The sequence below is a fragment of the Arvicanthis niloticus genome, chromosome 18, assembly GCF_011762505.2.
Source record: "Arvicanthis niloticus isolate mArvNil1 chromosome 18, mArvNil1.pat.X, whole genome shotgun sequence".
NCBI lineage: Eukaryota > Metazoa > Chordata > Mammalia > Rodentia > Muridae > Arvicanthis > Arvicanthis niloticus.
Window position 1 is genome coordinate 16017523 of NC_047675.1, and position 25395 is coordinate 16042917.

Consider the following 25395-nt stretch of genomic DNA (forward strand, 5'->3'; position numbering starts at 1 on the left):
GCATGTAGATGCCATACAGATGTCCACAGCTTGCAGAGTGACAGCCTGGGCAGTGTACTTTGTTAATCTGTGGCTGGCTGACACCAGAAGTTGGCAAGGCCACCATCGATCCCTGAGGATCGTTTGTGTCCTGTGGGGTCCTCCCAGATGTCTGATGTCCATCTCCCTAGCAGGAGACTCGGTGTTTGTGCTGCATGCTTAGCTGTGGGGGGCCAGCTGGGGGCGCAGCGCCCAGCACTCTGATTACATTCTAGGCAGATAAAAATAGGAGCAAGGGGAAGAATTTTAATCACCACTCCGTGTCTTTGGAGCCACGGAGGCCGTTCCTTGTGAGCCTAGGCAGAAAGCCAGACCTGCCAGTGCCTGAGAGCTGCCTCTCTCCCCTGAGCAGCACAGCTGAACCAGCTGGGGAAACGGGAGGGGCTATGGGCAAGGGTGGCATAAGCCTCTCATAGCTCCCGAGCATGGTCTTGTGTTCCTGTTGTAGTAGGCTGTGACTTGGTCCTGGGTCTGTGAGTGTCAGGATTTTTACAGCGAGGGACAAGTTTAGCCTGACATGCTGTTTACAAGTGAAGAGATGACAGTGCCTGAAGGATGGGCAGGGCCAGTGTGCCCAGAGACAGAGTCCACCCAAAACACATTTACCACATTTATCCAGCACCTAACAGATGTGTCCAACCCATGGCCTGCAGGTTTGTCCGCATCCCAGGGAGCTCTGTATGCAGCTTAACACGAAATTGCAAACTTACTTGGAACAACACAAAAGTACTTTTGTTAACATTGGGTTGAAATGGCCAAAGGTTAGACACATATATAATGAATGTCAGGTACAATTCCAGAACAAAACCAGCCAGGTCCTCTCATGCACAGCCTGCTTTCAGAGAGAGTGATTCCTAGCCTTTTCTTCACTGGCCTCTCTCCCTGACCTCCATTTGGGCAGGAATGGTGGACTTTAGAAGCTGGAGCTGAGGCAGAGATGCAGCCAGGGAGGCAGGTGTCTTTGTCAGCTCCCAAGAGACCCACGATCCGCTGCCGGTGACCTGAGGCTGGAGGAGCTGAGGGCGCTGCCTTATATTCTTGTACACTTGAGGAGAGATGTTGCCCGGCTCTGGAAGCAGCCGGCTGAGATCTTGGTTCTGATACTCTTTTGGGATAGAATGAACTTGGGTTCCTCTTATCCCTTGGGGGGGGGGGGTTCTCAAACTTCCTGTCACAGAAGCCAGTGCTTCTGGGAGCCTTGTTCATCTCCTCAGTCTAGATGGTGATTGGCTTTGTCTCCTGGGCCTGAATGTTGTTCATTGTTAGCCTGAGTGGTTAGGTCCCAGCACCTATGGCCTCTGGTGCTCCTGAGTGGACTCTGAAGAAGGTAGAGAAGCCTGGGGGACGAGAAGTTAGAGAGTAGAGGACCAGATGGTGAGATGCCTTGGTTTTTCCATCTCTGTTGGATGTGCCACAGAAGAGCAACCAGCTGCTGATGATGTTGGGAGCTGGAACCCTCAGATTTCCTGGAACTAGGAGACCATAGCCTCATCTGGGCCCAGAAGATCCCAGCCTTCTCTGCCCTGTTTGACCCTTCTTTCCATCTGTCTGAGCTCCAGGCCCCTCTTCTGTGCAGAGCACGATCATCCCGAGGTCTTGTCAAGTCGGGATTTCACTACCCGGGTGACACGTGGATGTGCAGCTGGCCTGTTTTCGTGGGTTCCACACCCACCCATTCACCCCGTAAAAGATACACATGGAAAAACAACCTTTGTGTTGAACAAGTACAGACTCTTTTCTTGGCTGTCATTCTCTAAACAGAGCAATGTGACAGCTGCTTACACAGCTGCACTTGTCGGAACTACGAGTCATCTAGAGATGGCTTAAAGACTCCGAGGGAGGTGTCTAGGCTCTGTACAGATACTGTGCTATCTTATCTAAGGGGTGCCAGAGTCCTGAGATTTGTGTGTCTTTGGAACCAGCACCCGTGGAGCCCAGGGAACCGCTATCCTCATCCTTGATTACTAGAAGGACTCTGATAAGGCTGGGGTTTTGACTGAGACTCCGTCTTCTTCCCCTTCCAGCGAGTAACCAGGGCATCTGCTTGGCCTGTTGGATGCCTCGTGGTCCCTTATGCAGTCACTGTTTCCTAGGTTCAGCATAGTGGTGTTGGGTCCCCTGCATTGCTCCCTCAGTCCTCCCTGGGGATGTACTCTGTGTGGCAGGCAGAGGAGTCTACTGCCTTACTGTGAAATCTTTTGATGGCCTTTGGGGGCTATCTTAGCCCCAGATGCTACTGAACTTGGATGGGTTCTCAGAGGAGGGGGAGTTGCTGGGCACCAGCTGGCTGGTTGTCAGGATAGACCATGAGGATATCTGGGAGTACCTGCGAGGGAAAGCTGTAGCAGCAGAATTGGAGAAACTGACATTTAGTCTCTTGGCAAGATGTCACATCATCTTGTAACAGATGCTGCAAAATGCCTGGACGTTTTGACTCCACCTTTTCCCTGGCTCCTCTTTGACATAAAAAAAAATCTCCATTTCACAGAGGAGGAAAATAGAGGCAGACCAGTTTAGTGACACTTTTACACAGCCACTCAGCTGTGGAAAGGGTTTGGAGCCCGAGCTGGGCCCACCTGGGCATTGGAGCATGAACTGGCTTTGTCCTGTCTCTGACTACAGAAGGTGGGGCTTGCTATTAGTGGGGCTGGGCTGTGTCTGCAGAGTTCATGGAAGAGTTTGCTGTGTATTCATTTTAGGGGCTAACTGGGACAGGCTGCTTGGATCTAAGGGTTCTGGGGTGGCCTGGGCTGTACCCCCTCTTCCTGGAATGTCTCAGTCCTGTGCATTCCTGAAGTCTATACGGTGCCGTGTTCTGTGGGCACCAAGAGTTTGCTTGGAAAGTGTGTGGCACCCACATCTGTTACCTCTTACGAACAGAAAGATTGACAGAGACCTGCTGGGGCCTTGCGTGGGGGAGACTGAGTTCAGGAGTATGAAGTCCCAGTGACAAAGAGGAAAATCCCTAGCCTGCGCCAACGCTCCCCAAGGCCCCACTTTGATGTGGTTTTCCGTCCCCGAGGCCTTATAAGGCAGTGTGCCTGTGCTGCTTAGCTCAGGGCTGGGCCGGCTGCACACCAGTGACCAAGAAGTTGCTCTTCCTGGGGCCCAGTGAGGGGTAGAGGCTGGGCTCCCGGGGGCAGCAGAGGGACAGCGCTGCAACTTTAGAGGCACATGTAGGCCATATGTCCTGACAGACTACCAAGCCAGGCCTGCAATCCTGGAAGCCAGGGGAGAGGGGCCTAGGTTCTGGATCCCAGGAACTAGATAGTTCTCTGTCTATGTGCCATACTCAACTCTTAAGGAGGTGCAGTGGAAGGGTTGGATTATCTAGTATATAAGAACTGTAACATTGGCAAGTCACAGGACTGCTCTGACTTAGTTTTCTCATCCATAAAGTGGATATAATAGCAGCATACCACATGGTGGTTGTCATGGGAGGGCAGCTAGGGTTGGTCAGTTCCAGCATTTCAGGCATTTGTCCATAGCTGTTTGATGGTGAGCACAGAGGACGCAGTGAACAGTGTCTGCTAATTGATCTTCCAGCACAAAGGTGGAGCACTTCCTTGCTCCCCAGAGTCACCCGGAGACTGTGCTGTGGACCCTGTCTGTGGAAGGGGAACCAAGGCACCTTGAGAGGTAGAGCTGAGCCTTCGAGGTTTAGCTTGTGCCCTCCTGATCCTACTTCCATACCCTGTGCTGCAGCCCTCTTGGGGCTCCTTACAGTGATGAGTCCGAGGGCCCAGTTCCAGCAGCTCCTGCGTTCCTGCAGGAGGATGCTTCAGGTCTGTGGCTGTGTGGACTGGGCTTATGGCCAGGCTGGAGCCTGGACCAAGTCCATACCACAGGGAGCAAGGAGTTGTGCTGTTCTGAGCCCCACTGGGTAGATTGGAGCACTTGGCCTCTAACCCACCAAAGCTGATAGCCAGGTCCTGCGTCATGCATCTGTTTGTTTTTGCGTGTGTTTTGAGATAAGGTGTAGCCCAGGCTAGTCTCAGACTTATAGTAGAGAGCTCCGTTCCTCTCCTCTCTCCTCCCCATCCAATTTCTTCCCTTTTTGCTGTGCTGTGAGTGAGATCCCGGGGCCTTGCACATGTTGGACGTGTGGCACAAGTGCTGCTGTCAGCATCCTTGTTTGCTCTCCCATCGCCACGCACCTGTCGATGGTGCTCACACATGCACTGTGATATTTGAAAATGATTCATTTCTTGAGAGACGGACAGAGCAGGACTATTGTGATGGCCAGATGAGGTTATTTAACACACGTTCCCGCTGCCTGCTGTTCAGGGAGTGTCCAGTGTTAGCTGTCTTACCATAATGTGGTTTATACTGGGGGCCATTGTACAGATAAGTCCACCACAGTCCAAATGCTGGGAGAGCCCAGAAGCCAGGGCATAACCCTGGGTTGGTTCACGATGCCACATTTCCCTGGGTGTAGAGACCATGGACACTCTATACGAAGACCCTGGAGTGTCCCAGGGAAGCACCAGAGTGTGTTAAGGGGCATATACTTTGCGTGAGCTCAGTCCTCTGTGGGTTTGCTGGATCTGTCATTCACAGTCGTGCTGGTGGGTGTGCAGCATCACATGGCTTCCTTGGCTGCTCTGTTGGGGTGATACGGCAGTAACACCAGTAGAAAGTCACAGGACCTCAAAGGCTCATCACTGTCAGCATCCTTGCTATGGCGCTATCAGGGCTACTGAGGTCAGCGCTGAGCCCACTCTCCCCTAGAGGACCCAGCATGAAGGGCCTTTGTCCCCTTAAAACCTGCCGCCTGCTCCTGTCACAAGCACTGCCTGCCAGCAGTTTGGGACTGAAGAGGTGGCAGCAGTCTCTGTGGCATGAAAGTTGGACTTTAATTGGCTGCTGGGGCATCCCCGCCATCTGATGATGCCACCTGTGTGTGTCCCTTTCCTGTCACTGTCTGCAGATTCTCTGTCAACGCTGGTCCTGTTAACACAAACAGCCAGGTTACAAGCCTGGGAAGTGTTCAGTGATTATGATAATTGACAAGAAGGGGCGTGAAGAAAGTCACCTGGGTTTTAGTAAATAGAACACCAGGGCAGGAACAGCCGTGTTTCAACCACCTAGAATGATCTAGAGAGTACCATACAAACAGAGAGCTGTGTGTCTCCTAAACGAAAGTCGAGGCTGGAAGCCACTCCGTGGCTCTAACCACTGAGCAACCCACTATATGCAGCATCCCTTTCTGTGCCTTGTCAGGGAAAGCCTGGATGTTCTTTAAGCATCTGAAGTGCAGAGTTTGGGTGGTTTGTATTCTGTGAAAGCTTTGCCAAACCAAAGGGTTTTGTTGTCACAATGAGGCTTTGGTAGCAGCTGCTGCGTTTGGGCTCTTTTAGCACTTACCATTTGCCGGGAGTTAGAAGCGTTGTCACACCAACCACATTAGGGAGATGGAATATGGCGTGCCCATCCCTGAGCTTCAGTTTCCTCATGCTGGCAATGTGGTCCTTGGGATGTGAGCCCCACACTGCAGTATGCAGCATTGGAGATCATGTGGTGCTGGCTAGAGTGAGGGCCCGGGGAAGTCTTACATTAAAGGTCTTACTTTTTAAGGCCTTATCTAAATAATCTTAGGTTTGAAGATTCCTGGCAGAGTACCAAAAAATAGTCATTTTGTAAGCTACAGTCTGATTCTTTCTGTCTCTCTAGTCTGCTGGGGTGAGTCGGGATAGGTAGAACGTTAGTCGCTTGACACCCGAGACCTTTCCTAGCCTCTAGGGCAGCAAAATTCCCTTTGCCAATATGACAGTGTCTGAATGGCCACTTGACAAGGCTGCTAGGAAGGATCCCTGCCATGCTGGTTCCAAAATCACCAGCTCATCAAGGGGACAGGCCAGGCATGTGCCAAGATCAGATTAACGTCTGGGAAGATGGGACGTGGACAAGCTACGGAGGCCCTAGTGACTGTCACTGGAGCCACGGCATATGCAGGCCCAAGGCATTGGCTGTTTAGCCTTGAGGGTAATACGGCTCGTCAGAGAGGAGAGCACAGAGCGTCCCACCTAGTTTGGAGGAAGAATCTAGACTGAGCTCTGTCTTTGGAGCCTTGCTGAGTCTGTGGCTGTGAAGTTGGCTGGACAGGAGGGACAAGGGACTCTAATCTCACCTGGCTTTCCAATGTGGGCATGGACTTGGCCTCTAGGAGATGCAGGTCCTGGGCAGTTTTTCCCAGGGTGCTGTGCACTGAGAAGACACTTGCACTATGAGTAGGTCCCATCTCATCTGCTTGGTCCTATGTCCTCACTGTCACCTGTCCAGTCTAGCCAGGTAGATTCCTACTGGGCCCCTGCTGTCTTGTAACCTGCTGCTCTGTCTTCCCCAGGAACTCGTGGGTGACACTAGAGAGGCCCTCGGTGAGGAGGACGAGGACAACTTCCCCCTAGAAGGTATGTGGGTTTCAGTAGCTCTGCCTCTGGCACTAAGGTGGAGGAAAGGCCCATAGAACCCATAATGTCCAGTCAGGGAATGCGAAACCCTTCTCAGCACTCAGGGTTACATCCACACCCTGTGCTCAGACTTCAAGCAGGCCACCACAGGGCTAACCCTCTATGGTGTGTCAGTGATAGTGAGTGAGTGTCTCCCACTGGCCTCTGGCCTTTCTCCTCTGGTCCCTTATGCAAGAACTGTCCTTTCTCCAACAGAAACGCCATGCTGTAGAGCTAGGGCCAGTGGCATGGAACCCAACCTGTCCCCTACTGGTTTGTTTCCGGCAGTGCCTGTGCCCTCATGCATGGATGCTTTGCAGCTGCCCACGTGGCTCAGCTGACTTCCCATGACTGTGGCCAGTAATAGAGAGGGCTCCATCTGCCCATTGCTCACAATGGGAGGAGAGCTTCACCAACATTGAGCATCCCAGGAGAGCAAAGAACCATGTTTGTTCTTTGAGGCCCTTGGAAGGACCCTGGATCCAGTGCCTACCTGGGGCTCTCCTGCCATTCCTGGTGCCATGGCCCGAGCCCACCCACAATAGCTCAGGGTTATGGCTGTATATGACATGCTGCTAAGGGCCTGGCCATGCACCTGCTGGACCTAGGCTGTGGCATCCCTCTATGCTCCTAGCCAGGGGAGAAAACTGGTCCCTGAATGTCATCTTTGTCTTTCTGTTGGCCAAGACCATTGCCTCTTGGCTGCTAGAGAGCTGCTTAAGGGAGGGAAGGGGCCTTGTGAGGCGTGAAGATGAAAAGGAGTCTCTGGCCATCCCAGGAGAGGAGGGCTTTGGCTCCTGGGTTGTTCTGTAAAGCTGCCCCTAATCCCGAGTCTTAGCCGCCTTAACTGGCCAGCTGGGAGCGAAGCAGGAGATTAAGGCTGGCTTGGTGTGCAGGGCTGTGAGCTCCTTTTGAACTTGGGAAAGAACAAAGTAAACATCAGAGGTTCCAAGCTGACCGCAGGCCTGTGTGGCAGGGTGTAGAAAGGAGAGGGACCCTCCTTCTGGGGATCCAGCAGCAGCTAAGGACGGGAGGGCCAGCCTCTTACTCACTTCTAAGGCTTGTGCCCTGAGTGCAAGTCGGAACTGGCATGGCGGGCAGGGCCATGTGGCATCCAAGGGAACTCTGTCCATCATGGGCTCCCCTGACTTAGGATGAGTGTCCCCCATCCCCAGAGTTCCCCTACCCAACCCAGCCTCCTGGCTCACTTCTGTCTCAGGGACCCCAGCGCCCACTTGGCATTTGCTGCAGAAACCTAGTTTTGTAGAACCCAGCGGGCCATTGCTTCTTTCCCACCTAGTGAGGCTGTCAAGGCTTCCGAAGTATATGACCCCTCTCATTGGGCCAGGTCCCCTCCAGGCCTTGCAAACAGAACCCTCAGGAGCTTGGTATCTGGCTAAAGAGAAAGACATGCCTGAGAAAAGGGAAGAAACTCTGGGTGCAGGACATTTGGTTGGGGGTGCCAAGTTGAAAACCTGCTGACCAAGTGGAGAAGCCGAGCTACCCAGCTGTTGGGGACTGCAGTTAAGGGACAGTGGACTTGAGTGGGAGGACAAGGGATTCTCAAGAAATGGCTTCAGCCAGTTCCACTCACTCCTCTAGGGCAAGTCCACTAGCAAGGCTAGCTGGCAGTGCCTGAAGTCTGAGGAGGTCTCTGAGGAGCAGCAGGCAGCTGCCCTGGCTCCTCTCCCTGCTGGACCTCCCCGGCAAGCTCAGCAGTCACACCTCAGTCCCCAGCACCTCAAAGCCATTTCCGCTGAGTGAACTTGACTTGGTGTCTTCCCATCTGCTCTCCATGGAAGTGTAGCATAGACAGTGGAGGTTGTGGCTGTGCTACACCAGGGAGGTTCAGCTGTATCTCCGGTGGTCAGGTTGGAAAGCTAGTCTCCTTCATGGCCTTTCACATGGGGGAAGGATGGGGCAGAATGGATGCACCATAGCCGGCTCTTACTGCTCTCTCTTTGTCCAGGGTCCCTGCCTTCCCTCACAATGTCCCTTGGTTCTCTTCAGGCCCCAGAGCGTGAGGACCAGACACTATTTGTAGACGGTTGTCTCTTTTCCTTGATTCCTCTTTGCCTCCTTTCCCTCTCAGTCACAAGTGTCTCTAAAGCAGAATCTGGGATGCAGCGGCATGTGGGAGGGCAGCATGCACGTTTGGAGGCGAGCTGGGAATGCTTGGGGACTCTGCTGGCCAGATCACTGCTGCTGGGAGGTCTTAATGGTTCCCTGAAAAGCCGAGGCTCACAGCAGACGCTCCTTAATCCAGGGCTCTGGGCTCTTTCGGATGTTCAACCAAACTTGCTTGAACTTGAGGCTCTTGAAACTGATAATTCCCGGATAGGATTGCCTAAAAAGGCCTGGCTGGACCTAGGAACATAGCTGGCCACACTGTACAAGCAGATGCGCATGCATGCATGCACGCACGCACGCACACATGTGCCCTCATTCCCTCACCCTCTCCATCTCCATCTCTTTCTGTCTTCTGACCCTGAAAGTCTGAGGTGGGATTTTGGGGAGCATCAGGAACATCTACCCATGAAAGGGTACAATGGTGACACCCCTGGCTTTTTTCTGTCAGGGAGGATCACTTGGCCCAACTTCCCTCTCATCTAAATTTGAGCAATGACACAAAACTCCACCCCTAAGCTCTCCGCCCTATGAATGCAGAATGTGCATTGCTGTCTCAAGCAAGGCATGGCTTCTGGGCCATGGGAAATTCTATGCAGAAATTCTGCTCTCACTTTTAAAACCAGGAAAACTCCAGGCTTGTGAGATCTGACTATAGTGTAATGGTAGGGATAGGGAGAGGCTGTGAAAAATACATCCTTTTTCTTTCTTTCTTTCTCTCTTTTCTTTTTCTTTTTTCTTTTTAAATACAGAGTCTTGGGATCATAGCCTGGTGAGGTTGGGGGGGAGGTCTGAAGTTCACAGTCCTGCCATAGCCTCCCAAGCGCTGGCATGACACGAGTGTGCAGCCTTGCCCAGCCTTCAATTTTGCTTCTTAAGCGTCATTCCCAATGTTCAATGTTGTGAAATGCAAATGGTGATGCTTAGACACTGTGTTAGTAAGAACTTAATGAGACAACATGTGTACCTGCCAACTTGACCGGCAGTGCCAGCCTGGCACATCTGTGTATCTCTGGAGCCTTTCCCTCCTGAGGCCTGTGCCAATCATGCAAGAAACCATTTGGCCTGGAATGCACACACGATCTTTCTCCTCGAGGCCGCAGATTTACCCTCCTAATTATTTTTGGCATAGGCTAATATTAAAATCCATCTGCATTCCCCCTGACAGCTGCTTGCTGGAGGCTCGGAGGCCCAGAAACATCCTGGCAAGCCACCCTCAGACCAGAATATTTGTCACAGATATCTCTGTGTGGACAGTTGCAGGGATCAGAAGCATGTTAGGGTGTGTGTCCAAACTTCAGCACGGAAACCCCAGCTTGTACCCAGTCTTCTGTCGCATCTGCTTGAAAATGTGTTGCCTATCCAGGTAGAAAAGATATGTGTCACACTCTTGATGGTCATTTCTGCACTTTGCCTGGATCTTGCCTTGGTCATAACCTGGTTTTCAACTTCTTACTTTTACCCAAGCACGCTGTTAACTAGGCTCTTGTGGGTTGTGTTAAAATAAGCTAGCATTGGCTGCTGTCACCTGAATTTGAATTTTTACCCCGTATTTCAACTGTTTCCTTCTACACTAGGTCCCCAAGTTGCTCAAGCCAGGATTAACAGCATCTGTCTGTCTTAGCTTGTCTACACTTGTGTGTAGGACATGGCACAGCTGGGATCATGCTTATGAAAACCCTCCTCTGTATAGATGAATAGATGTGCCAGCCGCCATGGCAGTATAGGGGCAGCAGCTAGCAAGGACCAGCCTCCAGAAAGTTAGAGCTCTGTCTGTGAGGTCATCAGAGGGCCCCATCTGGGACTGTACAGAATGAGTTGCCAGATTGAATGGAGGTAGACCATGCCTTGCCAGTATGCACAGATGCTTTTGTACCAATTAAGAGACACAGCTCGGTACTCCTCCTTCCACACCTGCTTGTCATCTGCCGAGAAATGCCAGAAGTAATCTGCTACACATATCTCTGGAGCCACGTGCGTGACACTTCTAGAACTGAGCAGTGTGCTTCTCAAAGCCTCTCCCCCAGCAACTTTAGATGACCCCAAGTGACCCTAGCCACAGGGCGAGAGCCCTAGGTGAGCATGCACCCATGCAGCTTAGGATGGAGCTGCCGCACAAGGAGGGCCCACTTGGCTTCCAAGCCTCTTCTTCCCCTGCTGTTGGGTGGCACCAGCTGTCAGCGCTCAGGCTGGGTGGGCTGTGCCAGGCTACTCTCTAGGTCACTGCTGTTTGCCAGGGTAAACAGTCCCCAGAAAGTGATGGGGACCTCTCCTAGCACGTGATCCCAGAGGGGCCTCCTATTGGCCCTGGAGATGGTTTGGGAGTCCAGGCTCTGATCCCAGCTGCCACCTTTCCCTGGTTCCCAAGTCTCTTCCCTTTTTCTTCCTCCTCCTCCTCCTCCTCCTTCCCTTTTTTAAACTGGGGGAGGGGAGAGGGAAAGAGACTGTCTTTGATCTCAGCGGAGGAAAGAAGTCTGTTCTGTTCAGGCTTTTGGCTAACACAACAAACAGTGTTTAAAATTTAACTTTGCTTAATTAATTAGTAATTCTGTTTAATGCTGTCTGATCTCCCTCCAAAAGGTATTTTGAAGCTTGAGAAGGGAACTTCAAAGGGAGCCGGGTGAAGATGGTCAAGTAATGCATTTAATCTGGCAGTGGCTGCGGGGTGGAGTGCAGCCAGGCTGGAGCTGATGCTTATAGAGAATCTTCTGCTAAATCAGCCAGCCGGCTCCGGTGGCCATGGCCTCAGTGCGAGAGGACAGAGAGTGGCTTCCAAAGAGAAGGAGCCCCACAACATAGCCCCTCACTCAGTCTTCTGGGCTAAGAAGCTATTTTAAGAACGTAGAAATGACATTTTCTCCCTTCTGTGACCACTATGGATGGTTAAGCAGGTTGGGCACTATACCAGGTCCCAGTTAGCCGGACAGTAAGTCACAGGTAACTTCTGGGCTGTGCCCTATTGAGCAAGCATATACCTGGGAAGGAATGGAGGGCTGCCTTCACTTAAGCAATACACGAAGGGCCAGACAGTTCCTAGCTGTGATGACTTGATTCAGGTCTCCTGTGTGCAGCAGAAGCAGCCAGGGACTAGTATGTGTGATATGTCTCTTTAAGCTTCACTTGGAAGGCCAGGCTGCAGGCCCAGTGGCTCACAAGGCCTACTCGGCATCCCATTCTTTATCACCCAAACATGCTTCTTGGGCATTAGAACATCTTACCACACTCTTTCCCCAGCTCCCTTTTTTTGTGCTTCCTTTTCTCCCGCCACCCTGGCAATGTGCCGTGCTGTGGTTCTCCCTGGCAGCTGGAGTATGCGCCAAGTGCCTTTGAGAGATGTCTCAGACTGGCAGCTGGTTAAGCATGGACAAGAGGCAGAGTGAAGACTTGGCCACCAGAGTCCTCCTTGGCAGTGTGTATCCTTCTGATCCCTGGGTATATGAATTGGGGGGCCTGCTGCCTGCTCCTGATGCCAGTGACCATAACCAGGTGGAGATGTTCTGCTCAGCTGCCAGACTACAATACCATTTGCCTTGGTTTGGTTTCAAGAGGTCATCTGCAAATCCCATGCCGGCTGCCAGAATCCTAGTCCTGCCTCCGACCCTGTGCCTACATGGCTTTCTGTGGCTCCTCTGCCACCTCTCCCTGCACTTGGTCAGGGAACAATAGGGGTGAAAGGTCTTCTTTGGTAAGGCACAGGGTGTCAAGGAGTCTTACCCTGGCAGCATGTCTCCCAGGCCTACTGTGTATTTCTGACCTGTCCAGGCTGGGATGCTCTGAATATTCACTACCATGGCCACCCAGGGGTATCCTGGAGGCTTGATAAGCTAGGACATCATGATGGACCAGCTGGGGGAGAGAGGACAGTCTAAGCCACTCAGTTCTCTAGAGAGGAAACACAAGGATAGAAGGGGGTGCTTTCCACCTCAGGTGAGGAGAAAGGAAGGGGCGGGGGAGGATTTGAAGGAAGACGCACTCTCTAGCATGGCAGCAAGAGTGCTCCAGAGGAGAGAATGGAACAGCGGTTCCTTGTCTTTGGGCTTATCAAGTGGAACATGAAAGGCAACATTGAACCTGGAGGTGCTTGTCTGATAACTTCCCTTTGAACTTGAAGTCGGGTTTCGATAAGCCTGGCCAGCTCGCATCAGCAGGACCTCTGCAGAGCCAGGCAGTGGCTTTGAAGATGGAACTAGGCTTTGTTTTGCTTTCTGCTTCCTCTTTTCTCTCTGGGAGGGGGAGGGGAGGAGTCTGCAGGCTGTGATGTCTCTATAGTTCCTACAGAGAGGGAGATTGAGGCAAGGGAGATTGCTCACACCTGAGCTACCAGCTGGGACTGGGGGACAGTCAGCACTCATTGAGCACTTGCTAAGTACCTACCATAGGATCTGACCACCGGCTCCTTACAGCTCTGTCCTGGAACTCACTTTAGGATGCTATCTACTGAGACCCACTATCCCTGTGAGGGTGAGACTGCCTCTCTGCCACTATACAGACTCTAAAGCTGCCTGGGTTGGAAAAGTAGGAAGACCAAGTGCCACTCTCTCTCATGATGTGCCTGTGCAGTCCAGCTGTGTCTGCTGGACCTACTGGTGACAACTAAAGCCAGGGCCTCAGCAGAGCTCTCTGGTTCAAGGAGTGGCAGGAAGGCTACCTCTTCTCAGGGCCTGAATGGCAAAGCCATACCTTGTGTCCTCTCTGGACTCATGGTAGCATCTATGGGTGCTCACTACAACACTGGGGTATGTGGGATTAGTGAGGTGGGGACAGAGCCCCACTGTCCTGGCTCTGCCTCATCTCACCAGGATCCTGACATCCCGAGAAAGTGCAGTTGGAACTCTCAGTCTGGTTGAGCCATCTCAGGTCCCCTCACAGTCCTCCAGGCATCCCAACCCTTAGGTCAGGGGCTCTACTCTGTTTCCCTACAATAGAACAGCAAAGTCACTGTATGGGGCATTTGAGGAGGGGAGGGATGGGAAAGTCTTATAGAAAAGTAGAGTGGAGCTTCTTTGTGTCACACAGAAAGGGCCAAAGGACTCCTCTGGGACATTCTGTACATGGTGGAACCTATTGCCTGGGTCTTGGGACTAGGATGATGGGTCTACCAGGCTGGCCCCTTTTAGACACAGGAAAGATGGCACCAGTAGGCCACACACGTCATGTATCTACTGTGCTCCTGAAGGGCAGGCACTCAGAAGACCATGTCCTTTGGCAGAGGGGAGAACTTCAGGTGAGCGGAAGCCAAGGGCAAGGGTCAGGGTGAGTGCAATCCCTGAAGAGGCCAATGTCCTTCAGCATATGCACATAAACCCATCCTCAAACTCTTAATTCAGTCCTCCCTCCACTCTTCCCTCTAAGTGCATCTGCATCTTTGGAGGTGCCACAGTGTCAGTCAGTATAGGAGGCAGTGAATACAGAAGGCTGTGGTCCCTGGACCCTATTCTCCGTGCCCTACCTTGCTGAGTGGCTGGTTGTCTCTACAAGGTACCGAATCTGCCTATAGGCTGCTTATCCAGCCTGTAAAGCTGGGGCTGAGTAGGAGTCTGAGAGGCTACAGAGAAACCTGAGTAACTGGTGTGACTGTACCACAAAGGCTTTCTTGGGACAGCCTGTGGCATCACCAGGGCCAAAGAATGGAAGGATGTGAAGCCGGGCCAATAGGCAGGGCAGGAGGGCCCGGTGCTTCTGGCCTGAGGACACAGCACAGCCACCTGATCCCAACTTGCTCATCTCTCCCTGTGCCTCCCTGCAGTGGCCCTACCGCCTGAGAAGACCGACAGCCTGGGCAGCGGAGATGAGAAGAGAATGGAGAAACTAAGTGAACCCAGCCAGGCCTCCAAGAAGCAGCTCAAGTTTGAAGTGAGTTTCCTTCTGAGGGCTGTGACTTTATAGTGGTGCTCTAGAAGGGGGAAACTGAGGCCCATCTGAATGGGAGGAGCTGTCACCTCTTATGTGGATAATTGCTTCTGGGAGAGATCCTTTCTGCTGCCCCTGGGCCATGACACTTCACCCATGGCCTCTCCACATGAGTGGTGGCCAGTACACACCACCAGGACGCTACAACAAGGTGTGAGTGCACATAGGGAGATAGGGCTGTCATCCTTGGACTTGTTACCTTCTCATAGGATCTTCAGAGTCCCTAAGTCTTCCCTTTTACCCCCAAAGGCTGACTTGGGACCTATGGGGGTCTCCTATGATGTGTAAGAAGCTAAGGCAGGAGCCCTGAGTGGGCCCCCAGTTCTCTCTAGGCTTCCATTTCCAAACCACATGGTCAACACAAGGGCTGGGCCCTCCCAGAGCATATAGCTCATCCTCTTGCTCGTATCAGACCCTGGCAGTGGAGCCCAGGCACCAGGCACAGGGTGAGGGCTCAGAGTGAGGTCTAGTGGAGTGGAGGATGCTGGTACCCCTCACGCTCACTGCTTCATGTCTTCCCTGTCCCTCCCTTTCGGAGACCACGGTAGGGCACAGCTCTGCTGTTGGCACAAAGCCGTGAATTCAGTCCAAGTCCATTCACATTTCAGCCTTCCCTGGACTGTGGGCATCTGCTGGGGGCTCCGGGACCATTTGGTACTCCCATTCTACAGTATTTACTGGGTTGCCTTGCTCAGTAAATGGAGCCCTGTTGCTTGCCAGGAGAACAGCAATAAAATGAGTATGGTTCCTGGTTCCTGGTTCCTGCCCTTGAGTTTTGAGCAGTGTGGTTAAAAACAGACAAGTGACATAGCTAGCCAACACAGTGTGTGTGATGTATATGTGCAGGTGTGTGTGTGTGTGTGTGTGTGATGTGTGATGTGTGATGTGTGATGTGTGATGTGTTGTATCACATCAAATACTTCTCAGGAGGGGTGGGCACTTGGCAGGTGTCAGATTAGCATGTCATAGATGGGGGAAGGCTGGCTTTGAACTCAGCATGGTCCACCTGAGAACGAGAGGGAGCCAGCTTCAGGCTGCAGCAGCTGCAAGCAGGGACACCTTGTCTGCCACGCACACTGCAGTCAGCAGCTATCTTCCCTCGTGGTGGTCAGGCCTGTCTCCATGCTCTGTGAGCTGGGGCATGGGTGTCATTTCCTTGTCCAGGTCACCTCTGAGTCCTTGATGCCTAGCCCTGTTAGGGCTGCCCTTGGCAGAGAAGCAGGATACTTGAGGTGGGAGTTTGGGGACTGTCCCTATAACTTCAGGGAACCTGGGAGCTCTGAGCCGATGAGGAGCCATATGGCAAAGGACTTAATTATTCTGACAACTTTATAGGACAGAGGATAGATATGATCATTTTCTGTCACTTATATGAGTGGAAAATGAAGCATCAGAAACACATCCCAGGAGGAGTCTGGGCAGACTCTGGAGTTTCACCTCTTCATGTCCTGCCTGCTGCTGCCCAGTTCAGTTGCCTGTCCTGAGATCTTGCCTGCTGTCCCAAGTCATTGGTCCCTGTTGCCTTCCAAAAGCTTCTCACCCTCAGTTGAAGCTTGCCTCATGAGGCCAGTTTCCTGTCTGAGTCCACGTGTCTCCTTTGTCTTTTGAATATTAGAGATTACTGGTACCCTGGGACCTGTATGCCATGCCCAGGCTCTGGCATCTTTCCCTAGCTGATCACGTCTTAGTCACTGTCCTCCCTTTATCAGGGTCAGGGGACAGCCAGGGGAGCCCATGGCCTTACCATTGGGCCCACGGTGATGCTCTAGTTGATAGTTAAAAAGCCACATATATATCTGTCCAGGAACTGCAGTGTGATGTTTCTGTGGAAGAAGACAGCCGGCAAGAGTGGACTTTTACTCTGTATGACTTCGACAACAATGGCAAAGTCACCCGTGAGGTAAGTGTGCTTCCTGCTTGGTGGCAGCCCTCAGGCACAGGGCTTGGACTTAGCCTGAATCTGCTGTCCCCCTCCTCCCTGCCTGGTGGGGGCAGGGCTAGGGAAAGACTTGTGGTGAAAGGATGTTGGGAGAGTCCTGGCATCTCACATAGTCTGGCACTGGGGTACCCCTCTGGGGAGAGGTAGGAGACGGTGGCCGGTGGCAAAGTCCAAGGCCTTCCCAGAGAGGAACTCCAGGTTCCAACGTTCTCTCCCTGCTTCATTCCCCCATGCCACCCCTAAGCTCTAGAAGCCACCCTTGACTGCCTTAGTGAGTCCCCAAGACCACACAGAACAGGAGCAAACAGTGGCTGTGGCTGGGCCCAGGCCCCTCTCCCCATTCAGAGTCCTCCTACAACCCATCCCAAGAGCCTCTGCCCCTCTCCATGCCTCCGCCCCTCTCCATGCCTCTGCCCCTCTGCAAATTGAGCACCAGGCTGAGCATGCCAGCAGGGAGGAGAGCGTCAGTTCTCCATGTGTTGCTCTGACAACCCGATGAGGCAGAAAACAGCAGTGGAACAGAAGGAGCAGCGGAGCTGGAAGCAGCTTCTTAGAGGGGCAGCCCATGCTAAGCTGACCTTAGCCAGGTGACATGCTGTCCTGGAAGGGTGCCTGCACAGCTGATCCCTAGTTAGTAACTGAAGGAGCCTGGCCTGTGGCCCCTTTGCAGAATAGATAGAGTGGGTCTTTAAGGCCCTGCAAGAAGACCCAGATTCCATTCCAGGTGCCAGAAATCAGGCTCAGCTCCTTCCCTCTGCATCGTGGGCTGAGGCCTGTTAGAGATGGTGTTTGCCATCTGCGTGGAACTAGAAGACCAGGTGGGGGGCTTTGTGTCCTCTTGTGGCCCAGCATGTGGGCCTGCCAGTGACTCCAGAGGTACTAATGCTTGGCCTCCAGATCTCCTTATACCATCCAGGTTGGGAGAGGTATCAGCTTTTCCACAGCATAGATAGGAAGTCACCTTTAAGTACTTGGAGGGAGAGCTGACTTACAAAGCATGCCTCTGTCCCAGGCTGTAACTTGGGGGACATGAGAAACCAGTGGGAGGAAGAACCTGTGGTAGAATCGTAGTTCATCCTGTCGTAGGTAACAAGAGCAATGAGTTGGCTCATGCGTCTCTGAATTTCAGTTCTGGGAGGCTTACTTCCAGTATGCTGAAGTATAACTGAATCCCGAGGCTCCGTATGTGCAGGACCAGAACATGGATGTTCCGTCTCCAGTCTCTTCTTACTGTGTAGACTCTTCATGGAACTGTCAGCTCTAGCCTGGACCCCTCCCTCTCAGGATTCCCTCCCATTCAGAATTTCCATACACGGCCCAGAGCCAAGTCTCATCAGCTTCCCAGCCAGCCAGCCTGAATGTCACAGCACATATGGGGCTATCTGTGGCATCTTTGTTACACGTGCCACGATGAAGATGGCCAGCCCTTGGTGGCCGCCCTCTTCCTTGCTTCTTAATTTAGGGATGCTTAGGGGTCTCTGTGTGTATCCCCTGCTGCAAAGTCCTTGAAAGCAGAGACATGAACAGACACTCATTTCTGTTTTGCCCCTTGTGTCTTTAGTGGTGAGAGGCAGGAGCCACAGGGAAGGCAGGCTGTCCACGGAGGTGGGTCAGTGTGGCCTGAAGCAAACTTTTGCATTGTGTTTTCTTTCTGAAGAACTGAGATGCTAGTTAAGGACCCTGCCTGGTGGATCACCTCATCTCTATCCACAAAAGTCCTCTTTTAACTTGCTGTACCTACCTCTCCCTCTCTTCCTTGTAGTGTGAGTATACATATTTTGGTGTGCTCAGGCAAACAGGTTCCTACCTTACTGCATCTGCTGCCTGGAGCCCGTGTCTGGGCTCATCCTCCAGGTCTGAATTTGAGAACCTGGGCTCTCAGCCACATAGGAAGCAGTTGCGATCACCTATGTCAGCTTCCTGTCACTGTAGTAAATACTGAGCTACTCAACCTACAGAGAAAACAGGCTTACTCCAGTTCATGATCAGTCGGTTCTGTTGTTTGGGGCCGTGGCAAGTCAGCATAATCTGGCAGGTGCACATGACAAAGCAAAATTGCTCACCTCAGGACCTGGAAATGGTCCAGAAAGAAGAGAAGACCAGGTCCCACAGTCCCCTTTGGGAACATGCCTCCAGGGACCTAAAGGCCCACCACAATGGCCTTTAAAAGTGTATTCCCTAAAAGCTCCGCCAGCTCCCAATAGGCCACCCCAAGACCACATCTTTATTACATCAGTTTAGAAACAAACTGTAGCAGCCCCCCGTTTCTGTGCCAGACCCTGGTTTTTAAGATGGCGGCAAAGCTGCTTCTTCAGCTTCTGAGCCATCCAACACTGGAAGAATATTGGCAGTGACCTTCGGGTTTCTTGTTTATCACCTCCATCATGATGATGTCACCATCATCTCCTGAAGAAGGTGCAGTTCTGAGAATGGGTGGTATAGTTCTGCAGGGAGCCATGGGAAAGACAGGGAGAAAAGGAGTCCTGTGTGGTCTCACCAGGAGGACCCGAGCCCGCTGAGGGAGCAGAAGTGAGCGGCTAGAGGCTGGGTCTCAAACTGCTGCCCTCCACAATCTGTCGCCACGTCTTCCTGTCTGGTCTTTCAGAGGCTTTTGCTAAAACCTAAATTAGTTGTCAGCATTGATGGTTTGGGATATTTCTCAGAAGACTGGCTTTCTGGGTACCTGAGTGGCCTCATTCTGTAGAGTCAGCCTAGTGAAATGTTCACCATGTTTCACGGGTACCTATCCCCCGGCATAGACACTACAGGTTTTTTAGCCATCATACACCTGCCTGGCTATGGCATAGCTGGGGTCACCTCTGCCTCAGCTGAGGGAAGGTAGAGGAGGGGCCAAGCATGTCAGAATTTATGAAGAATTGCTGGCCAAGATGACTGTGAGTGTGCCTTAGGGATAGTGTTTTTTAAAGGAAGTGGCTGCCCCTCAGACAGCTGACCACAGAGAGACACCCAGAGCACAGAAGTCCTAGTAAGGGGTGGCAGTGCCCCCTACTCCAGTCAGAAGTCTCTGAGACTCTTCATGGAACATTGCTGGACTCGCCCCATTCCAGTTCAATAGGTGACAGGCCCAGAAATCCTTGGTCAGGTTTCTCACAGACTAGTTTGTCTTCAGTGACTCTTACTTCACACTGCCAAGGCGGAGTGGCTTCAACAATAGAAAGTGACCTCCTCACATCCTGGAGTCTGGAGCTTAGGGCTGAGGCATCAGCCCACATGGTTCTGGTGAGAGCTCCCTTCCTGTCTGTGGATGTGCCTTCTCACAGGGAGAGAGCAGGTGGACTCTAGGAGCCACAGAACAGCAGCACCTGTTCCCATACGCACGCCCTCCTCCATCACCACCAGCACTTCCTCATCTCCACCACTTACTGAGTCCTGTTATGGCATCCATGCAGATGCCTGCAGAGGAACAGGCAAGGAAGGCCATAGTCCAGTCAAGTGTAAGGACACAATCATATTTTTATTTCTCCCTCTAAGAGCACAGGTATGTAGCATCTCTGGGACCTCTCACCTAGGAAGGTTGAGAGCTGGTTTATAAACTCTTCCCCTTCCTGGATGAGGCTATTCAGGAAGGTTCCACACAGCCTCCCTGTTTCCGGTCCAGGGGTTTACAACCCTGAGTTTGTAACTTTCCCTCCTCTGCCTCCTGTTCTTCATTCCTTCTTCCCGGGGCTTTTGTCCCATGCCCACCATCTTGCCTCCAGCCCTCTTTGAAGGATCTGGGGCCTTTAGCACAGAAGCAGTCACGAGCTCTCAGGTTGCTGGTGGCAGGGCATTGTGGCTAAGTTCTATGGGGTATCTGCTTCCTCCCAAACAGGACATTACCAGCCTGCTGCACACCATCTATGAGGTGGTTGACTCTTCTGTGAACCATTCCCCCACATCAAGCAAGACACTGCGGGTGAAGCTCACCGTGGCTCCTGATGGGAGCCAGAGTAAGAGGAGTGTCCTTTTCAACCAAACAGGTGAGAGTGACACAACGGCGCCCAATATGGGAAAGATGGGGAGGACCCAAGTCAGCCTGGGAGGGAAGGAAGAGACCCAGGTACCATGGACAGATGCTTGGTGTACAGCAGGGCTTCAGCAGGCCCTTGAAGGAATTGGCCTGGGGGAGTGGGGGGCAGGGAGGGAATCCCAGATGGAAGGCCCAGTGTAAGCAAAGGCATAGAGTTGAGACTGGAGAGGATGCAGGCCAGGCTTTGGAGGGCAGCTTATGAATCTGGAGAGGTGAGTGGGACAGGCAGGTAGTTTGTTCTTCGCTGGGCAACCCTGCTGCAGAGCTGTAGTTAACGACTTTGAGTGGTTTTTGAGGACACAATGCCAGGGAGCCCTGGCAGAGCTGAAATAGGCAGTGACGAGTTTCTCTTCGGCTTTTGGGACTCAGATGTGCAGAGCACAAGGCCCCGAGCAGACACCAAACCCACCGAGGAGCTGCGTGGCTGGGAGAAGAAGCAGCGAGCCCCGCTCAGGTACGACATGCCTCATGCCTATGAGCATGTATTGAGCACCAGCTGGATACATACATCTGAAGGACTTTGAGTAGCAGGTTCTATCCTGGGTCCTCCACAGGGGCCAGAAATTTATTTCAGAAAGCACCGATTTACAAATCAGACTCTAAATTTACGCACAAAACATAGGACAAAACAAAACCCTAGATATAGCTCATCACTGTATTCCATATAAAAATTCTTTAGATTTTCTCCATGTGGTTTGGATTCAGCATGTATTGGGTGTTCCTGATGTATTATCCACCATAGATGGGGTTAGGGTAGCACCTTGGGGGGTCTAACACACTGGGATTTCTTCTGGGGAATGTGTGCCTTCACAGCAGTGGACAGAATCTCAAGTCTCCTATCTCTTACAATGGCTTGGCCATTCAGTGGGCGATGAGGAACCTTCATTTGCAGGCTTCTTGCTCTCAGAACTGTAAGGGCTTATAGACTGCAGTCATCAGTCCTGCTGCAGTCATCTCTCCTGTTGTCACTTCTGCATAAACAGAGGAAAAGGGGCTGTTTAAAGAAAAGCACCTAACAGCAGCATCAGGGCAGCAGGCAAGCGGGAGGATCTTCAACATCTGTACCAGAGAAGACATGGCCAGAGAACGACTAGTCTTTCCTGTGAACATGGATAAGACAGACCATGCTAGGGCACTGCTAGGCAGGCAGTGGGCTGGATTGCAGGCTCCAGGCTGGCTGGAGGTGGGCGGGGCTGGGGTGCATTGAACAGACCTTGTGGTGGTGAGGCAGGTTACGATGGGCATTGGGGAAATGAAGGCACAGACTGAGGTTTCTGCCTCAGACCCCCTTCTCCCAAGTCACAGAGGAGGAATGAGGAGCTGCTTGTTTGTTTGGCCTGATGGCTTCCCAGCAGACTTCAGGGTCTGCTCCTTCCTACAACATGTTCCTTTTGTCAAAGGTTCCAGGGTGACAACCACCTGGAGCAGCCAGACTGCTACCACCATTGTGTGGATGAGAACATCGAGAGAAGAAACCACTACCTAGACCTGGCGGGAATAGAGAACTACACATCTCAGTTCGGACCTGGTAAGGGGCAGCTGTGTGGGGTGTAGTCTGGAATCACAGTGCTAGGTGGTGGCCACTGATCCCTGGGGACTTGGGCGATATGTAACTTTTTACTTGGCAGGTCAGAGGCTCCTCTTGGAGGAGCTAAACGCTAACTAAAGACTAAACACGTTTTCAGAATCAAAGTATTACTTGCACAGAGCTGGGCAAAATCCAAGAGAAAGAGAGAGCCAACAATCTAGCAAAAGCAGTAGCCCCGCCCAGGCCATCCCAGCCCGGCCCACAGCAGCCGCACCCCTGGTGCCCCTTGCCAGCCTCTGTGCCCCTTGCCTTTGTTCCAGTCCTGCTTCCTCTTACTGTTGAGTCCTCTCTGAGTTCACCCTACATTTCCCTTTATCCACTTAGAATGCTTGGCCCGCCTCCTTTAGTCCCTTCCTTCTCTCTCCTCACCTCTCAGCAGATGGGAATGTTTCTCTCTCTTCGGGGCTGCAGAGGGCATGCATGAGAGGGCTGGTAGCTCAGATAGAGGTGAAGGTACCTGGTAACCCAGGGTAGCCCAGTGCACACAGTGGGTGCTCATGAAGTATCTGTTGGATATGTTCCTAGGCTCCCCTTCGGTGGCCCAGAAGTCAGAGCTGCCCCCTCGAATCTCCAACCCCATTCGCTCTCGCTCCCACGAGCCAGAAGCCGCCCACATCCCACACCGGAGGCCCCAAGGTGTGGACCCGGGCTCCTTCCACCTCCTTGACACCCCATTTGCCAAGGCATCAGAGCTCCAGCAACGGCTCCGGGGCACTCAGGATGGGAGCAAGCACTTTGTGAGGTCCCCCAAGGCCCAGGGCAAGAACATGGGTATGGGCCACGTGGCCAGAGGTGCAAGAAGCAAGCCCCCACTGGTGCCCACCACCCACACTGTGTCCCCCTCTGCCCACCTGGCCACCGGTCCAGCCCTCCTCCCCACCCTGGCACCCCTGGGCCACAAGAAGCACAAGCATCGAGCCAAGGAGAGCCAGGCAAGCTGCCGGGGCCTGCAGGCCCCACTGGCTGCAGGAGGCTCCACCGTCATGGGGCGGGAGCAGGTGAGGGAGCTGCCTGCTGTGGTGGTGTACGAGAGCCAGGCTGGGCAGGCCGTGCAGAGACACGAGCACCATCACCACCACGAACATCACCACCATTATCACCACTTCTATCAGCCCTAGACCCCACCAGGCTGCCACGGGAAGGACCCGCCCCACACCCTAAGGCATTATTATTCTATTAATTATTGTTATTATGGCGATTATTGTTATTAATAATTATTGTTACTCCACTAATATTTAGCCAGCCTTCATGTAGAAGACATATGGAAACACAGAAGTAAACTTTTATTTATACGTTGTGGGGATCATATAACTCACCCAAGAAGTGACTCTGGGTTTGGAAGGGTCCTTGGGCCACCCCAGCTGGTCCACACAGCTCTTCCCAAACCACAGGAGCCCTCGGCCCAACTCCCCTCTCCAGCTCTTCCAGGAGAGCACCCTTGCCTGGCCCAGCTTCAGAGGCCCTCAAGAGGTCCAGAGGACAACAGCTGCTACCTCTCAGTGTTATTCTGGTTCAACTTCACCCTTAATTGATTGTAACACGCTACAGGGGATTTTGGTGGACTGCCATTGCTCCCTCTCTCCCCTCGTCTTCTCATGCCTCAACCTAGACACCTTAGCTGTGTTTCCCGGAGTTACTGCCTCCTCTTTCCGAAGGTACCTAGTCCTTGGCCCAAGCCAGCCCTGTGCTTTTTTTTTTTCCTTTGCCATGCACAATGTGGAAGCGCCCTCTCTTCCTGTGCCCCCCTCCCCTTGGCTTTTGAAGGATGCACCTGTGTTTAAGGATTGTCCTTGTAGCCAGTTTTCTCAGTTTGGGAACTACTCCAGAGAGAAGCAGCCACATAAAGAGACGTGGTTTCCCAAGATGGCACCACTGTGTGACAGAGGGTGTGAAACCTGAGTTCACCATCAGCAGTTTCTGGCTCTCTAGCAGCCTTTGTAGCTAGCTATAGGTAGATGCTGCCTGTCCATGTCTCTGTATCTTTCCATAAATACACTCTCAGGTATCTTTGCTGGTGTGCAGAAATCACTGCGCTGCTCTGTGGAAGCTCCTAAAATCCAGATGGACCCCCATGTGTTTTCTGTAAAGGCTGCCTGTTCATCAGACGAAAGTAGCCACCTCCATCTCACTTCCTTGGGTCTCAAATCTGCAGTTTTGGAGAGACATGCTTGGGTATAGAGACTTAGGGTGGAATGGGAGTGGCAGCTGAGACACTGGGCAGCATCCTTGGCAGAATAGGGTTTTATCAGACAAGGGTCCAGGGGAACAGAAGGTTCACTGTCAGGTAGTTGGCCCCTACATAAATGGGATTATACTCCCAGGTTTGATAATTTGAGGAGAGATGAGCAAGGATGGCTGCCAACACTGGAGCAAAGGCGGAGAGGCAGCAGAACCCTAGACCAGCAATGAGCCTGCCACTGTACCTCTACACATGAAGGTGAGGATCAAGAGGCACCTAGAAGCCATGACACTCATTCAGAGAATGGAGCAGGCTGTGCGAATGAATGAATGAATGAATGAATGAATTTACCCAGGAGGTGAATGCCACTATTCACTCCCATGCCTGTTTCATATCCTTCTCTAGTAGCATCAGCTGAAGGTCTTGGGAGGGAGTGGGGCTTTTATTCTTGAGGGTCCAGAAAGAGTCTGACCCCAGAAGGAAATGTTGCCCGCCTGTGTCCTGAGTTTAGCATGGTTGGTAAGTGTGTACTTCTGGAGGTAGTGAGCATTTGTTGTTTTCATGGTGTTAATTTTTCTGATTGCTGCTGTGCCTGGGTCTGCTTGGTGCCATCCTCGGGGCATCACTGTGAGGAAGCAGGAAGTGAAAGTCGAGTAGAAGTCCTGGGAAGGTGTCTGAGGCTCAGAGAGGTCAAGAACCTGCTTGACACACATGGTAGGTGGCAGTGCTGGGTCCTAGCCTTCAGGATCCCTAGCCCTGAAGGATATGAGCCCTGATTTTTCCTCAGGGGAAGCTGTGAGTTTCTGTTTGGCTAGAATCCAACTCAGAGAAGATGACTGCAACCACACCAAATGGGCAAGGCTTTATGGGAGCTAGCTTTGAGATGACAGGATCCAGTATGAATGAAACAGTTTTTGTCCCTGAGTCACCTGGGTGAGCAGGCCCAAGCAACTGACATTCTGGGTCTAGGACCAGGAGGAAAGAATTTTCTAGGAGACAAAAGCCTGGTGAGGGAATTGTGATTGACCGGGCTTGGGGAAGGTAGTCCCCCCTGGACTAATTACATGGGTCATCTGGTATGAACCCACCTGCCACAGGAGGCAAGGTCACCCTGGATGAGGACAGGGACAAGAG

The 25395-nt window shown here is 52.4% G+C and overlaps 1 protein-coding gene across 2 annotated transcripts in view; it reads left to right on the forward strand.

Annotated features, from left to right (window-relative positions):
- The window catches only part of Nkd1 (NKD inhibitor of Wnt signaling pathway 1), a 70493-nt gene extending 47119 nt beyond the window's left edge, over nt 1-23374 (forward strand). Inside the window, exons 4-10 of one of the 2 annotated variants that reach the window (XM_034522489.2) lie at nt 6386-6449; nt 14362-14468; nt 16330-16425; nt 20297-20444; nt 20864-20948; nt 21895-22022; nt 22608-23374. In XM_034522489.2, the coding sequence (XP_034378380.1) occupies nt 6386-6449; nt 14362-14468; nt 16330-16425; nt 20297-20444; nt 20864-20948; nt 21895-22022; nt 22608-23200 (1221 nt within the window). In that variant the 3' untranslated portion in view covers nt 23201-23374. The remainder of the gene's footprint in view (nt 1-6385; nt 6450-14361; nt 14469-16329; nt 16426-20296; nt 20445-20863; nt 20949-21894; nt 22023-22607) is intronic. The other variant, XM_076915573.1, reaches the window with a different exon arrangement.
- The last annotated feature ends 2021 nt before the right edge of the window (nt 23375-25395 follow it).